Consider the following 16,076-nt stretch of genomic DNA (forward strand, 5'->3'; position numbering starts at 1 on the left):
GGGGGGAGCCTCTGACCCCCTTCTCAGAACCACATTTTCAGATGCATAAAATACAGAGAATTACAGAGGAAACCGATGATCAAATCTAGCAATCAAATTATTTTCAGAAAAATTTCACGGACCCCCAGGTTAAATTCTTCCCTGTTCTCAAGGTTTCTTTGGGTTGGACATTCAAAGAGATAATATCTGTAAAGCCTTAGCACATCCTTGGCATATCATAGGTACTTCTTGTTCCCTTCCTTTTACATTCAACTTTGAATGACTGAGTCAATAAATGAAGAAAGGTTTGTCCAGCTCTTGCCCCAAGAGCTGAATGCTGTGCTCAGAGCTGGGGATCTAAATACATAGACCCCGAGGGACCATCGAGGAGCTGGCATTCCAGGAAGAGGAGATTGGCAGCCTAGGAGGGGCATTTGGTCCTAAAGGCTACTGGGACGGAGGTGCCATTTTTCTCATTTTACAGATAAAGAAATTGAGGCAGACAGGGGTGAAGGGACTTGCCCAGGGTCACAGAGCTGGTAATGCCTGAGATAGGGTTTGAACTCGGGTCTTCCTGACTCCAAGTCCCCCATTCCCGAATAAGACACAGCACACAGCCTTTGGGTTTCTCAGCCATAGAGTTCTAATTTCTGTAACTTAAAATAATCCACTTTGGATTCTTGGGGTGTGTGTGAGCTCCTCCTCTAGGTTAGATCACATGCTTTGACACCTCCTTGGTTTTGTTTCCATGGGGCTCAGCACAGCAGTTGTTGAGTTGTTTTGTTTTCCAAGATGGTGGAGCCTGGTTTTACTCTATTCCTAGATCTACCAGTCAAGGATTCATGGATTCCTCCCACCAGAGAGCCCCTCCCACCTAGAGCTCACCATCTTTGCCACCTTTACCAATCCCTTCCTTTCTTTCTCTTTTCTTTTCTTTCTCCTCTCTCCACATAGGGTACCACACCCTTACCTGCCACTGCCCTGCCTGATGGGGATGTAAATCCTAATCTCTGAGCCTTTTTTTTGTTTGTTTGCTTTGGTTTTTTCTCTTAAAGACCAACCTTAACCCCAAATCACTCTGGTCCCAGACCAAGCCCTACTTGGTCACTGTTTGGGCTTTGATCGGCTCAGCATGAATGTAAATAACAATGTTTTATGTTTTGGTCAGAAGCCCTGAGGCTCTTCCCCTCCCAGATCTATTTTTTTTTTAAATGAGGCCATTCTTTGCTCATTTTTTAAAAGCCTTAGTCACTGAATGAGTGTTGCCTCAGTCAAACTGAGACCTGTTAAAGACCTTAGCTTCAAAGGGCCAAGGTCTCCCACTACATCCTGGGCCATCTCCAGTCATCCTGATCTATGTCTGCCCACTGGACCCAGATGGCTGTGGAAGAGAGAGTGAGGCTGGTGACTGTGCCTAGCCCTGCCTCACTTCAATCCAGTTCACTGGCGTGTCACAGCATCACCTCCCTGACATCATGGTCCTCTTGGAGAAGGAGGGACAAACAACAACCACCTTTACTACCTTTGCCACTTTTGCCATCCTTTTGATCAGGGTGAGATGGTGACCCTTTTGCTTTTTGTTTTTTTTTTCAAGACTCTGGTTGAAAGTTTGCATCTCTGCTTTTGAAAGCAGTTGATTTCCTTTGACTGTTTTTCTGCCGGGATGCCCCACATGCATATACACACCAGCCTCAGCTGTACCTTCCCGATGCAGGGTCACCTTTCGTCTCTTAGCGGCCTATATGATCGTGGTCCACAGGGATTTTCGGCGTTCTGTCTCCCAGAACCTGCCATGGATCACCTGGACGTGCCATCCATGTCTCATTACAAAACTACCCCTGACTAAACTAATCTACCCCCCCGACCCCCAAGCCTGTCCCTGCTCCAGCTTCCTGTTTCCTGTTATAGCAACACCATCTTCAGGTATCCAGGTCCAAACCTGGGAGTCATCGTTGACTCTTCCCTTCCTGATCAGTGATCAGCTATGGAGGATTCTACTCCCCTCCCTTTCTTGTATTCCTTCCTTTCTCTCCACTCACAGAGCCCCCCTCTGATAGCTGGAGCCCTCCATATCTCTCAGTCTCTCAATTGAGCCTTCTGTCTATGGTGCCTCCCATCATGAATCCAGCCTTCACTCAGTTGCTTTTCCCATCTTTGTTCTTAACCTAACCCTAAATTCAGACCATTTCTGCCCCCTCTGGGAGCACATCTGGACTTGGATATCAGAGTTCAAGGGTGGAGACCCTACTGCCTTTGGTGGCAAAATAGTATAGTATGAAAATCTGTACATTTTCCTTTTGGTTTCATTCTTAAATTCTCTCATGATAACTTTGCTAATTGGATCTCTCCATAGGATCTCTTGGAATTCATTTTGCCCCATGTTCCTGCTTTATGAGGTGATGGTGTTCATAAGTTTTCATCATGGTGTGTCTGGTACATAGTCAGTGCTAAAGAAAGGCCCGCCTACTCTCTTTATCGCTCTGTCTATCCATCCATCTGTCATCTGTCTGTCTTTCTATGCCCATTTACCTATGTTTATATCTGTCTCCCTCTCTATCATCCATCCTTCCATCCGTCTCTGTCTTATCTGTTCAGCCATTCATTGACCCATTCATATTATTATTCATGCACTCACCTCTCTTTCTGGTCATCCATCTCTCTCTGTGTCCAGCTGTCATCATCCATCTATCCATCTCTCTGTCTGTTCAGCCATTCATTCATCCATTCATATCATTATTCATGCCCCCACCTCTATTTCTAGTCATCCATCTCTCTCTGTGTCTAGCTGTCATCTCCTTCTATCCCTCTGGCTCAATCATCTCTCTATTATCCATCCATCCATCTCTCTCTGTCTGTTCAGCCATTCATTCGTCCATTCATATTATTATTCATGCCTCTACCTCTATTTCTAGTCATCCATCTCTCTCTGTGTCTAGCTGTGTCTGGCTCAATCATCTCTCTCTATCATCCATCCATCTATCCATCTGTCTGTCTGTTCAGCCATTCATTCGTCCATTCATATCATTATTCATGCCCCCACCTCTATTTCTAGTCATCCATCTCTCTCTGTGTCTAGCTGTGTCTGGCTCAATCATCTCTCTCTATCATCCATCCATCTATCCATCTCTCTGTCTGTTCAGCCATTCATTCGTCCATTCATATCATTATGCGTGCCCCCACCTCTATTTCTAGTCATCCATCTCTCTCTGTGTCTAGCTGTCATCTCCTTCCATCCATCTGGCTCGATCATCTCTCCCTGTGCTCTCTCATTCTTTGTACAAGTTAATGAATGAGGTGACCAAGTCTCTTCTGGGTTCTCAGGTTCTTCCTCTCTCCTGCCCCAAACCATAAGGGTCTCCAGAACCCTTGTAGTTAGTTCAGCTTGTGCTCCAGCTTTCTTCCCTTTGGCCAAAACGCAGTCAGTGTGTCGTATTGGAGGGAGCTGCCCTTGCAACCAAAAAGACCTGGTTCTGTCACGTAATGACTAAATGACCCTGAGCAAGTCACTTTGCCTCAGTCTGCCTCAGTTTCCTCAACTGTAAAACGGGGGTCATAATAGTGCCGGCCTTCTGGGGTGGTTCTGAGGATCCAATGAGATAATATTTGTAAAGCACTTGGCACAGTGACTGGCACACGGTAGGCCCTTAATAAAAGCCTACCCGGCCTCCTTGCCTGCCTTCCTCCTCCCTCACAAAGGTAGTTACTTTATAGTAGGTGGGATACAGTGGACCCTCCCCCCACACACATTTGCAAAAGACTCCCCGTTGTGGCGTTCTGGATGCTCCAAACCAGCTTAGGACGGACTCTCTCCGTTAGCCGTTCCCCACAGCTCTGTGGGACAGATGGCCCTTTCTCCCCACTCCCCCAGAACTTAGTTTCTCCGATTTCTAGAGGACGTGCTGCTTTGTGCTGTGGGCCTGGGGTACTCGCTGCCCCTCTCCAGCCCCAGGCTGTGCCCCGTGAGGTCACACGAGGCTCTTCCAGTTCCCACTGCTGAGCACTGCAGATCTCAGTAATGGGTACGCACCTAGGAGAAGATACAGTGTCCATTGTTTATTAATATGTATTTTCCTCCAGATTATTTCTCTTTAAAAATACATATTTACTGATGTCCTTTTCTGTCGGTTTCCTACAGTGCTCAGTGTATCCCCTCCCATAATGCCGGCTCTTATAATAAAGGATTTTAAAAAGAGAGAAAGAAAAACCGTTTGAGCAAAGCTGACACCCACACTGAAGAGGTCGGACATTATGTACAGTGCAGCATCTCTCCTCGGACCTGGCCCTCGGCACCTCCCCGGTGGACTATTACAATAGCCCCGCGGTCTGTCGGCCTGCCTCGGTCTCTCCCCACGCCAGCCCATCCTCCATTCAGCCACTAAAGTGATTTTCCTAAAGCTTAGTTCTGATCATGTCAGCCCCCCACTCCATAAACTCCAGTGGCTTCCTGTGGCCTCCAGGAGCTCCGATGGCCTTCTAAGCCTTCGTAACCTGGCCCCCTGACCTTCCCAGTCTCCTTACGCTTCACTCCCCAACATGTTCGCTTCAGTCCAGGGACCCTGGGACCCCAGCCTCCCGGGTGGTCCATGACCAAGACCCTGCATCCAGGGCTCCGGGCTTTCTCTCTGGCCATCCTCCAGGACTGGATCGCTCTCCCTCTTCCGCTCTGACCACTGCCCTCCCTGGCATTCAAGTTCCAACAAAAGTCCCACCTTCTCCAGGAAGCCTTCCCCAACCCCTCTTAATTCCAGTGCCTTCCTTCTGTTAGGTATTTCCTTTTTATCCTGGATAAATATTGTTTACTTTGTCTATATTTCTTTGCATGTTCTCTCCCCCATTAGATTGTAAGCTCCTTGAGGGCAGGGGCTGTCTTTTGCCTCCCTTTGTATCCCCAGCGCATACATAGGGCCCGGTACGTAGTGGGTGCTTATAGATCTTAATGACAGATTCTCTGCCTGTGCTGTGTACCCCCTGTCCCTGCCTTCAGGTGAGCAGGGCCACGTTCCACGTGCTGGGGCCACTCCCTGGTCATTATCATTTCCTTGCATTCAGTTTCATTTGTTTTGTTTTCCATTTATACTTCTTTAGTCATTGTGTATATTGTTTTCCTGGTTATTTCTTAACCTTGCTCATAAGAGATTTTATTCCTACAGGACAGAAGAGAAACGGGACCTTTTCCTGTTTTTCAGAAGCCTTCACTTTTTCCTGGAGTGGTGTGAATACCGTCAGCGGACATTTCAGTACTTCAAGGTAAGGTCCAAAATGCACATGTTGGGTCAGCTGAAGAAAAGTACATTTCTTATTTGTTGTTGTCATGTTTGTTATTCTTGCGTCGTGGTAATGGTCCGCTACGTTCACGTGCTGCCGTTTCTTTAGCCAATCCCCAGTCATTGGGTAATGAGTCATTTACAGTTTTCCCAGGACTCTTTCTGTGGGCATTTCCTATCCGTAGCATCCATAGATATCAAAGGGTACGAGCTTTGCTTGTCAATCCACGGTATTCTGTTAGCGCTTTTTATGAAAACGGGATGTCCCCCCTCACAAGCGTTGTGCTCAGCGCAGTTGGGCGCTCCGTGCCGTAGCGGGCAGAGTTGTCCGTAACCTTCCCAGCTCTTGACTCTGGCTCACCTTTGGTGCCAGGTCACGGGGCTGCAGGCTGGCAAGTGGCTCAGATGCACCTTCTCTGATCAGCTCGCTCCGGTTCCATGTGGTGGTTGACAAATCACTGTTCTTTCTTCATATTCTGTGCCCTGTTTTCCACTGGAGAAGTTGGGCCTGTTGCTTCCAGGTTTCGAATGTCAGATTCTCAGAGGTATTTATGGATGTGTTGCTTTGGTGGTCCCACAACTCTTTCTGTATAGACAGTAGAATTCCCTCTATTTGTATTTCCTTCTACTTGTTGAGTAGTTACAGAGGACGAATTATCTTCTTTGCCAGAATTGCGATGAGCCCATCATACCATTTTAATTTTTACGTGGTTTGTTTTTAATTCTGACATAATTGACTAGTTCTGAACTTAGCACAACACGTGAACTAAGACTGCTGCTCCAGAACCGGTCCCCGGCGGCTGTGTCCTCTCGCTGGTCTCCCACTGCCCTTGTTGGAGAACTGGCCTCTTCCCCGGGGAAATGGGCTTCCCTGGGACCTTGGGCTGGTCCAGTGCATCTCTCTTCTGGGCTCGCTCCTTTTTATTTTTTGTTTTTCCCATTCCTGGATTGCGTGCCTGTCGTCTGCTCCAATCCTGTGTTTTTTCCTGTTGCTTATTGCTTTGGCAAGATGCATGAGTCCTTGCAAGGATTGTGTCAAGGGCAGACAAGTCTTCTGCTTTATTGGCTTGTTCTTCTGTTTTACACCAAGAGCATCTTGTTTTCATGAAAAACATGTGTTGTGTGTGTGTGTTTGTGTCTGTCTCGATCAGCTGTGGTTTCCACATTGACCTTTTATGTTCTTGTTCAGTTTTGCACGTATAAACTTGAGTGTGATTGAACTTCTACGAACAGAAGAAATTCTTTAGTATTTTCATTGTTGTTGAATGAAAGAAAATGAATTTTAGCAAGTGGTGTCATGGTCAGCGTATTAATTTGCCTATCCACAAGTGATGGATTTTCCTCCAATTATTTAGACCTTTGTTTCTGTCAGTGAAGTTTTGCGATTATCTATGACCTACTACATGGTTGCCTAAGTCACTTCCCAGATAGTTAATGTTTCTTGGTGTTACTAGAAGTAGGATTGCTTTCTGGTGGTTATTTTCAGAATACAACAATAAAAAGTATGTTTGTTAGCTTCGTCTTTTATTTCATTGCACTGCAGGATTTGTTTTCTCATTCTTTTTTGGTTTTGAGACCAGTGTTTTTGGGTCCTGACTATTATCCCCTAGAGTTGCTGTCTCTTCTAGCACTGTGCCATCTGCCCACTTGGTAAGCATGCCCACCGTGCCTGGCCATGATTTAAGTCAGTGATGTAGAGAGAATGAAGTGTGACAGAGGGACAGTCAAACTATTGTGTGGCTAGGCATCTGGCCTCGTGATGGAAAATGTTACCCATATCCAAAGAAAGAACCGTGGAGTTTGAATTCAGATCAAAGCATACTATTTGCTATTTTTTGTCTCTTCTGTTTTGTTTTGTTTCCTCTTTCTGGTGGTTCCTCCTATTGGTTCTAATTCTTACTTACAACATCACTAATGTGAAAATATGTTTAATAGGAAGGTATATGTATAGCCTATATCAGATTGTGCGCCATCTTGGGGAGGGAGGGGGAGAAAAATTTTAAACTCAAAAGCATGTGGAAGTGATTGTTGATAAATCAAAATAAATTAATTAAAAAATTGTAAAAAGATCTAGATGTGGATTCCCACCATATACGATCTCTGGGCTCCCGCCACGTTGAGTAGGTGCTCTGTGTACGGTCTCTGGGAAGACGTGGAAAAGAATCCCAGAGAACTAGACGGCACGTATGGCATGAGGTCTACACTGCTTGGTGGCTGAAACCACCCATGCGCCAAAGTCTATTTCTTTCCACGTATTCTGATTGGGGTCCAGGAGGCCTGGTTTCAAGGCCAGTCTCCGACTCTTGGTAGCTGTTTGGTCTTGAGTAGTCACTTTACTGCCCCTTGCTTCTTTCCTCCCCTCTAAAAAGGGAGTATTAACAATGGTACTTTCTTCCCAGGATTGTTGTGAGAATCACTTAGGATATTTCAGCCCTAGGAGGTGAGTGCTCACATCTGACAAATTGAGACTGGCTAAGACTTGCATTCTCCCTGATTCTTCTTCAATTAAATCAAAACCAGCAAAATTTTATTTTATTTTTATTTATGTTCTATATAATACTTTCATTAATAAACTGAATGTGTATTTTGAAATTTAGTGATTTCTTTTTAATGATGTTTTGGTGTGTTATGTAAAAATAGCTTGTTGATTTTTTTAATGAAGCGGTCAAGCTTTGAAAGATACAACCTCTAATTAAACCTGAAAACCTTATTGGCTTATGTGCATTTTATTACACAATTGATATTTTGCATGCAGTTCCTCAACTATTTATTTCATGCCTACTACAAACATGGCTAGTTCAGGACAGAGTCCTTGCTCTCAAGGGAACATTTACATAGAAAACAGATATTTTGCATATAAATTTGCATATAAAACAGATAACAATATAATAGTATGGGATTAATTAACAGGCACCTAGTACCATAGTTCAGCTAAAAAGGATTGGAGGAGTCAGAAATTGGCTTTTGTTTGTTTTTTCTTTAGGCAATTGGGGTTAAGTGACTTGCCCAGGGTCACACAGCTAGTAAGTGTCAAGTGTTTAGTTTGAGGCTGGATTTGAACTCAGGTCCTCCTGACTTCAGGGCTGGTGCTCTATCCACTGTGCCACCCAGCTGCCCCCACAAAGTGGCTTTAGAAGGATGAAGGTTGACTTTGGGTGGCTAGAGAACCAAGGGAAGGCCACGCCAAATTGGAACAACGGTGGTGTCCGCCCACTGAGAAGGGGAGTAGAGTGGGGTAGCTGGGGCAGAGAGTGACCGAGTGTCTGCTTCTGTCTCTGGGATCCCAAGGATCACTTGGAGATGCCACGGGCTCTGTTCTGGCGAGTCTCGCGTTCACTGTTTTGGGGGCTTCAAGTGGCCAGAGATACACAAGGAGCCCCCCCGGAGAAAGGCTGGTGGAAGTCGAGGAGGAGGAGGAGGAGGAGGTAGTGTGGTGGTTGTGCTTTGGGGTTTCCCTTCTGTGCGTGGAGTCCATCTGCGATGACTCAGGCCTCAGGCTCGGTGGTCAGAGTGCTTTGGTCTCCCTCCCTTCTGAGATCCCCTCTTCCCTCTGAGGCATGCCCTGTGGGGCTAGAAGGTAATAAATGGAAGCAAAGGTTTAGGCGGGAAGAGCTTTTCTGTGTCCTATGACAGCTGAGACACCAGTCTGAGGAGAGTGGCCTGCTTGTGTTGCTGAGGGTTAGGAAGATGAGGTAGTCAGTGGAGGGGCATCAGCTGTGCGTGGAAGTGGTTCCTGACGTGGAGTCAGGAGTCACTGGGCTCTGAACCTTCTTCTTGTGCGTGCTTCCTCACCTGACCATGGGGAGTTCCTTTACCCTCTGAGGCTCAGTTTCCTCATCAGGAAAATGACTCTAGAGTAACACCTGTGGCATCTAGCTATCTGGCATCCTTGTCAAGCCCCAGTGAGATAGCATCTGCATGGCGGGTCGGGGGCCGTAGGGTATATAAAGAGAAGCTTGAAGCCAGGCTAAGAATTCTGGACTTTGAACAGAGCTCGATATGGTTTTGTGTTTTCCCTAAACAGAAGGCTGAACGTTTTCAGAGGATTTAGAAGTCTTTTAAAACATGAAATTTTATTATAGTTCTGAGTCTTTAAAGATTGGCTGAGAAATGGGGATGAGGTTCGATTTTTTTCGCTGTGGTAATGACGGAGAGCCCGGACTTAGGGATCTATTTTAGCCAGAGTCCAGAGAGCAGACTAATGCAAAGGTCAGGGGGTGACACTGGCTCCAGGGAAAACTCTAACGGGTCATTCAGAATATGACCTGGAGCATCTAGGAAAGGCAGCGGCAGCTCCACAGTCATCAATGGTCTCATGAAGCCGGGGCTCCTTCCTTTCTTGACAGGATTGTTTGGCTCATAGCTCAGGGGAATGTGGCAAATATTGTTTTCTGGATTCCATCAACGAATCTCATCAAGAACTTGTTACTGTTCTTGTGGAAAAGATGGGGCGGTGTGGACTCACCGATGAGAGGATGACATAGACTTGGCTGTGGTTGGATGGGCAGATTCGAAGCGTAGCCACTCCCTGGGAGGAAGGCTCTGCCAGAGGGGGACCCTAGGCACCCATGCTTGTATGATGACGGGATAAAGGCAGAGGTGACACAAAGACAGGAGGAGGGCTGCTCCCCCGGAGGCCAGGCCGCTGAAAGATCTTGACAGGCTTGAGCAGGGTCTGATGGAGCGAATCCGCAGGGATGAAAAGGCTCCACAGAGTCCGAAAGGTCAGCTTCACGAGAACGAGATGGGGAAGGCTTGCTTGGATGGCAGCCGCTCTGCAGAAGACCTCGGCGCTCTAGAGCTCGGTCCATTCGCTGCAAGTCGGCGGCGTGATCTGAGAGCCAAGAAAGCCGGTGAAAGCCTGGGCTGCATTGAGAGGGGCAGAGCTTTCAGGAATAAGGAGAGCACAGTCCCTGTGCATCTCTGCGTCGGGCAGACCGTATGAACACAGCGTGTTCAGCTCTGGGCACCACAGTTTAAGAAAGATAGCGATGAGTTTAAAACTCTACAGAGGAGGGTGATCGGCCTCAGGAAGGGCACTGAGTCTATGTCATGTGGGGATTGCTTGAATGTACCGAAGATCTTTAGCCCTGAAAAGGGAATGCTCAGGAGAGTGGGAGCAGGGGAAGGGGGGAGGGGTCCATGACGGTGGTTTTCAGGTATTTGAAGGCCTTTGCTATTAAAGGGAGATTGGGTTACTTCTCTGGCCCTAGAAGGCACAACCAGGAGAGTTGGGGGGAGGTTTGAATGAGACAATTTTAGGCTTGAATTCAAGGAATTTTCTAAGAGTTGTCCAGAAGTAAAATGGGATCCCTTGGGAGGGGGCGGGCTCTTTCTCATTGGAGGTCTTCAAGCAAAGGCGAGCTTACCACTGGTTGGGTGGTTTATGGTGGGGATTTTTTTTTACAAGTTGGTCCAGAGGAATGTTGGGGGCTCTTTCAGCTCCAGAGTTTTGTCATTCTTCCCAGTAAACAATGTGGTTTTGTGGAGGTGTTGTGTTGATTTGCACTAGAAGCCATGGACCAATACAGGAATTCCCCAGTCAGATCCATGGTCCCTCCAAAGAGATTCTCCTATTCATCTTCATGGGGCAATTGAAGAAGATGATAAATGCTTATTGTCCGGGTGACTCTGTGCCAGTGGACTACCAGTGCCATGGATAAATGATGGAGACGGCTAACAAGCTGGTCCAGAATGAAAGAGGAAGAAGAGAGGGGCCCCAATCACGTTTGGGAAATGACAGGTAGCTTTCAATAGTCCTAAACTGACAACGCTGGTCTTTTCAATGCTACTGCTGTCTTGGGGATGCTGTCTGTCTACCAGCCATAGGTACTATGATCTCAGAAGAGTAATTGGGAGTGACCCACAGGTCAGTGGAAGTAAACACGGCAGGGATAGCTGGGCTGCAGCAAGTGACCAGTGGTGTGCTGTGGGCCCAGGGTGGCATCACGATGGGCTGGGCATGGTGCAGGAGCCTGTGGTCCTGAAATAATACAATGTCTGCAGTCTGTTATGTGGGCCATTGATGGAGGCTTTATTTAAGGACACGAAAAAGAATCTTACAGGGTGTGAAGACAGGAAGGAAGGGGAGGAGTTGTCATTTCTGTCTGTGGAAGGCATGTCCTGGATCTGCCAGAGTCCCGCATGCTTTAGCATGTGGGGGCTGACCCATTCCTTGGACCTACGTGTGAAACCTGGGCTCAGCTAGCTCATGTGTGTGTTCCCCTCAGTAGGAAGCATGCTACATCCTCTGGGGCCGTAGAAGGAGGCCTGGACCAGGAGCAGAGCTTGTTTCCCAGATCTAACTTGGCCTAAGTCATCTCACCCTCGTGAAAACCTTGGTGGCCCCACCTGTAAAATGGAGGTGATGATAATGATCATGTTAACTACCTCAGCACTGGAGGGAGCAGGCCTCCGAGGATGGAGATGCCTTCTTTGAACGCTGCCAAAGAAATCCTCTCAACTGCACCTCCCCAAACTAGAGCAAATTACTATGAATGTACATTTGATTGGGGCTTGACCAAAGGAGTGGAGAAGTCGACTCCAGTTGAAAAGTTTGTTATAAACACGTGTCTCATAGCAGACTCTAATGCATTTCATGGCATAAAACAGTAATAAATTCTGCCTCCTTGATGTCAGTCCAGCTTGCAGAAACTGTGAGTGCCTGAAAGTATTTCACTTTGAGCCGGGGTAAGGGCAAGGAGGCATCACTTTAGCATTGATGCTTTATGGCCTCAGGCAAGAGCAAGAAAGAAGGGCATCAGAGAGACAGTCCTGGGTGTGCATGCACACTTACATATTCATAGTGATGAGAAGAAGAAGGTGCCCCAAGTTTAGACATGGATACAAAGACACCATTACAGCGTGCCCGACATCTTGCCATGAACCAAGTGGGTTATGTGGTGATATTTATATTGACTAGTCTCAGTTATTCACATTATGTTACATTTTGAACTCAAAATGTAGATGTAAAGTTTTCTAAATATTGTAGTTTAAAACAACACCAAAAAAAAGTTTAAGTGCCTGAAAGCTGCCAAGGGGTATACAAAAATATAATTAAACTAGCCTATAGGATCCTTTAAATGAGGGGGAGGACAGTGGCTCTCTTTCCCCTTTGGGTGTATATTTAGCTAGATGAGCCTTGGTTAATAGTATGTTCCAGTGGGCAGTCTTTTTAAGCAGATAAAGCTGTTAGGATGCTTTCCCAGGAGTATCGGGTTGCCTTCCATCCTTATCTCGTCAACATGGCTCCGAATGTAACGTGTGTCATTGGATTTGCAGAATGTGTCGTCTGTGATGTCAGCTATGTTGTTAAACTGTAACACAGAAGAGAATCTGAAGTCAGTCACTTGTACTCACACCAAGAGTCTATCGGGACCTGTCTCCCCGCCAGCTGTTCTTAGGGATGAAAGGACAAATTTCTTTTCTAAATAGAACATGTTTGCACCTCAAGGGCAATGTAAGTGGCACAGTGGATAGAGCTCTGGGCCAGGGAAAACCCCAGGTGGGTCAAAAGAGTCAGATACGCCTGAAACAACTGAACAACAAACAGTAACACTGGGCAAAGCTTCCTCTACGAGGTGGGATTTTGGGGGGCAGCTAGGTGATGCAGTGGATAGAGCTCTGGGCCTTGAGTCAGGAGGACCTGAGTTCAAATCCAGCCTCAGGCACTTACTAGCTGCGTGACCCTGGGCAAGGCACTTAACCCTGTTTGCCTCAGTTTCTTCGTCTGTAAAATGAGCGAGAGACAGAAATGGCAAATCACTCCAGTGTCTTTGCCAAGAAAACCCCACGTGGGGTCACAGAGAGTCGGACACAACTTTAATGACCGGCCGTCAGCTGCATCCAAGGCCTTCGTAAATGCATTGTAGAGTACTAGATGGGTGGGATTTTAATGAGCAGCATCCAGAAAGGAGCATTCTAGGCATGACAGTGCCAGGGGTGGAGTGGGCTAAACAGGTCGTGCTGGGAATGTGCCAAGCAGTCCAGGGTGGCTGGAGTCCACGGTGTGCAAGACACGTGCCGAGTTTAGAGAAGTAGGTTGTACGTGCACTAGAGGACTTTCAGGAGGAGGTAAGAGAGTGGGGCTTCATTCAGTTGGCTTTTCAGAGTTCTTAAAGTGTGGCCTGTGGCTCATTGTGGTAAGACTAATCTCACAGGGGCATGGAGCCTGGATGGAAAGCTACTTTAGTAGTTCGGGCAAGAGGAAATGAGAGCCTTGACCAGGGTGGGGCCAAAATGATGGACGCTGGGAGAAAAGTCTCTGGGTATCGGTGGGTCTAATTGACAGCTGGTTAGATGTTTGGGGCAGAGCCAAAGAGTGGTTGGGAATGAAGTTTGGATTCTGGTCAGCCACGACAATGGTGCTACCACTCATGAAAGAGAGAAGTCAGCAAAGAGTCACTGCTGTGGAAGGAGGGAGGATGAGTTTGTCTGCGGAGAGATTGAGTGGAGGCCCTCGGAAAGCTCCCGCAAGGCTCGTGGATCCTGGAGGCTGGAGATTAGGGAGGGAAATGGGGTTTCATTATTCACGTGGAGCTGGAAACCATGGGACCCATCCCTGGGAAGGAGGTCTGTCTCTCCCCTCAGTGCCTTGGGCACCAGACTCTCTATTGAGCATAGTTAACGTTTCTGGTTATTATTGCTAATTATAACAGCAGCTTCCATTTGAGTAGTTCCTGTTATGCTGCATGCATTGTGCTAAGCACTTTACAAATATGATCTCATTTGATCTCCACAACAGCCCTGGGGTAGCCAGCTAATGGCTATTAGCTATGATTCCCATTTTACAGTTGAGGAAACTGGGGCAAATAATGGTTACGTCACTTGTCCGAGCTAGTTAAGTGACTCGTCACACAGCTCGTAGGTGTCTGAGGCTGGCTTTGACCTCAGCTCTCCCTGACTTTAGGCCCAGCACTCTAGCCACTGAGCCATCCAAGCTTCCATTTCCTGAGATTTCAAAGGATGAAAGAAAGAGTGAGGGATACAAGGGCCCTGTTCTGTTCGTTTTTTAAACCAGTTTATTGACCCTTTTACTGCCTTAAAGTAAAATTGTGTAGTTAAATCACTAGAAAGCTGATCTAACTCTGAGGTTCCCCTTCCTACCCATAGACTGGCAAAGATAACAAAAAAGAAAAAATGACAAATGTTGGGGAGTCTGTGGGAAAACAGGCCCTAGGACCCTGTTGGTGGAATTGTGAATTGGGCTAGCCACCTAGAAAGCACTGTGGAGCCATGCTGCCCAAATCACCAAAATGGGCTAGCCTTTGACCCAGCTGTAAAACTCTGCATAAGGAGGTATGTGCCAAGGAGATCAAAGAGAGAGGAGAAGGACCCATAGAGACAAAAGCATTTCCGCAATTCTTTTTTTTTTTTTTTTTTTAGAGCAGCCAGACGTTGGAAAGTAAGGGGCTGTCCCCGTGTCGGAGGGTGGCTAAACAGGGCCTGGTATAGGAAGATAACAAAGTAACATTGTGCTGTGGGAAATGGTGAAATGGACAGTTTCAAAGAAAACCAAAGAGACCCCTCTGCACTGATGCCGAGTAAAGGGGCAGAACGGACCCAGGAAATCAGTGTGGAAGGACTGGTGAACTCTGGTGAATGCAGTTATAAGCCCTGAATCTGTGAGAGGTAATGAGAGATGTGATAATGGAGAGAGAGAGAGACAGACAGAGAGGGAAGGAGAGAGGAAAGGGGGGGTGAGTGGAAGGAAGGAAGGAGAGACAGAGAGAGAGAGCCAGAGACAGGGAGGAAGAGAGGAAGGGGGGTAAATGGAAGGAAGGAGAGAGAGAGAGGAGGGGAAGAGACAGACAGAGACAGACAGAAACAGAGAGACAGAGAGGGAGGGAGAGAGGAAAGGGGGGAGGGTGAGTAGAAAGAAGGAGAGACAGAGAGAGGTGTTCAGTGAATCAGCCAGCAGCATTCGCTGCACCCTCGGCAGGGTCGGGCAGTGGGGGACTGCTGGGGAGTCACACTCAGAGAATGAATGATTCCCAGTAGCATAAACTTGAATTGGATCTAACTACAGGTTCAAGACCATTGTTGTACCTGAAGGTGAAGGATTCTCAGGCTCTCTGGCAAATGTGGTGGCACAGACTCCAGCTCGTTGTGGTCCAGGTAGAGGAAGGAGAGGTTATTCAGCTTCTGTAGGAAGGAATTAGAAGGGCCTTCTGAGTCACCTTTCCTTGGGTGGTTTGGTCGGGGCCTCCTTTGGGCAGGGGCAGCTTCGGGAGACAGGTGGGGCTCACCTGGGTGCCTTGTGCGCCTCTGCTGTGGGCTCCTTGCCATTGGCCGTGGCTCAATCCCAAGCTGATACAAGGAAGTTTGGGAGGTGGGGGCCATCAGGAAAGGTGCTCTGCACGAGGCGGCACCGAGCTCTCAGTCTTTGGAAGGGAGCCGGGCATTCTATCATTTGAGGGTTGGGGGACAGCCTGGGCAAAGTCGTGGAGGCAGGAAATGATGGCATGTGGAAGAGTAAGGAGGCAGTTTGCCCGCTGCAGAGTCGTGTGTAGTCTGCCTGGAAAGGGCTTTCAGAGCCCTCAGTTCTGCAGAGAAATGTGGCTTCTATCTTGGAGGCACAAAGGAGCCACCAGAAGAGTGAGAGGAGTGGCGTGGTCAGACCCACCTGGGCTGCAGCTGTGTGGAGGATAGACTGGAGATGGATGGAGAGCAAGGGTAGAGAGGCCTGGTTTCAGTGGTTTGAGCCAAGGTCTTGTTTCCAAGGTTAGACCCAAGGCCTTGTTTCCGAGGTTAGACCCAAGGCCTTGTTTCCGAGGTTAGACCCGAGGCCTTGTTTCTGAAGTTAGACCCAAAGCCTTGTTTCTGAGGTTAGAC

At 47.5% G+C, this 16,076-nt stretch overlaps 2 protein-coding genes across 2 annotated transcripts in view; one reads left to right on the forward strand and one right to left on the reverse strand.

Annotated features, from left to right (window-relative positions):
- CENPP (centromere protein P) overlaps positions 1-16,076 on the forward strand; it is a 192,431-nt gene that overhangs the window by 18,654 nt on the left and 157,701 nt on the right. The window contains exon 5 of the mRNA XM_027835920.1: positions 5,130-5,226. Within this exon, the coding sequence (XP_027691721.1) occupies positions 5,130-5,226 (97 nt within the window). The remainder of the gene's footprint in view (positions 1-5,129; positions 5,227-16,076) is intronic.
- OGN (osteoglycin) overlaps positions 11,257-16,076 on the reverse strand; it is a 14,485-nt gene continuing 9,665 nt past the window's right edge. Inside the window, exons 6-7 of the mRNA XM_027835899.1 lie at positions 15,291-15,386; positions 11,257-12,559 (exon numbers count right to left, since the gene is read on the reverse strand). Of these exons, the coding sequence (XP_027691700.1) occupies positions 12,389-12,559; positions 15,291-15,386 (267 nt within the window). The 3' untranslated portion in view covers positions 11,257-12,388. The remainder of the gene's footprint in view (positions 12,560-15,290; positions 15,387-16,076) is intronic.

This window comes from Vombatus ursinus, unplaced genomic scaffold (assembly GCF_900497805.2).
Source record: "Vombatus ursinus unplaced genomic scaffold, bare-nosed wombat genome assembly UNPS02014817.1, whole genome shotgun sequence".
In the NCBI taxonomy this organism is placed as follows: Eukaryota; Metazoa; Chordata; class Mammalia; order Diprotodontia; family Vombatidae; genus Vombatus; species Vombatus ursinus.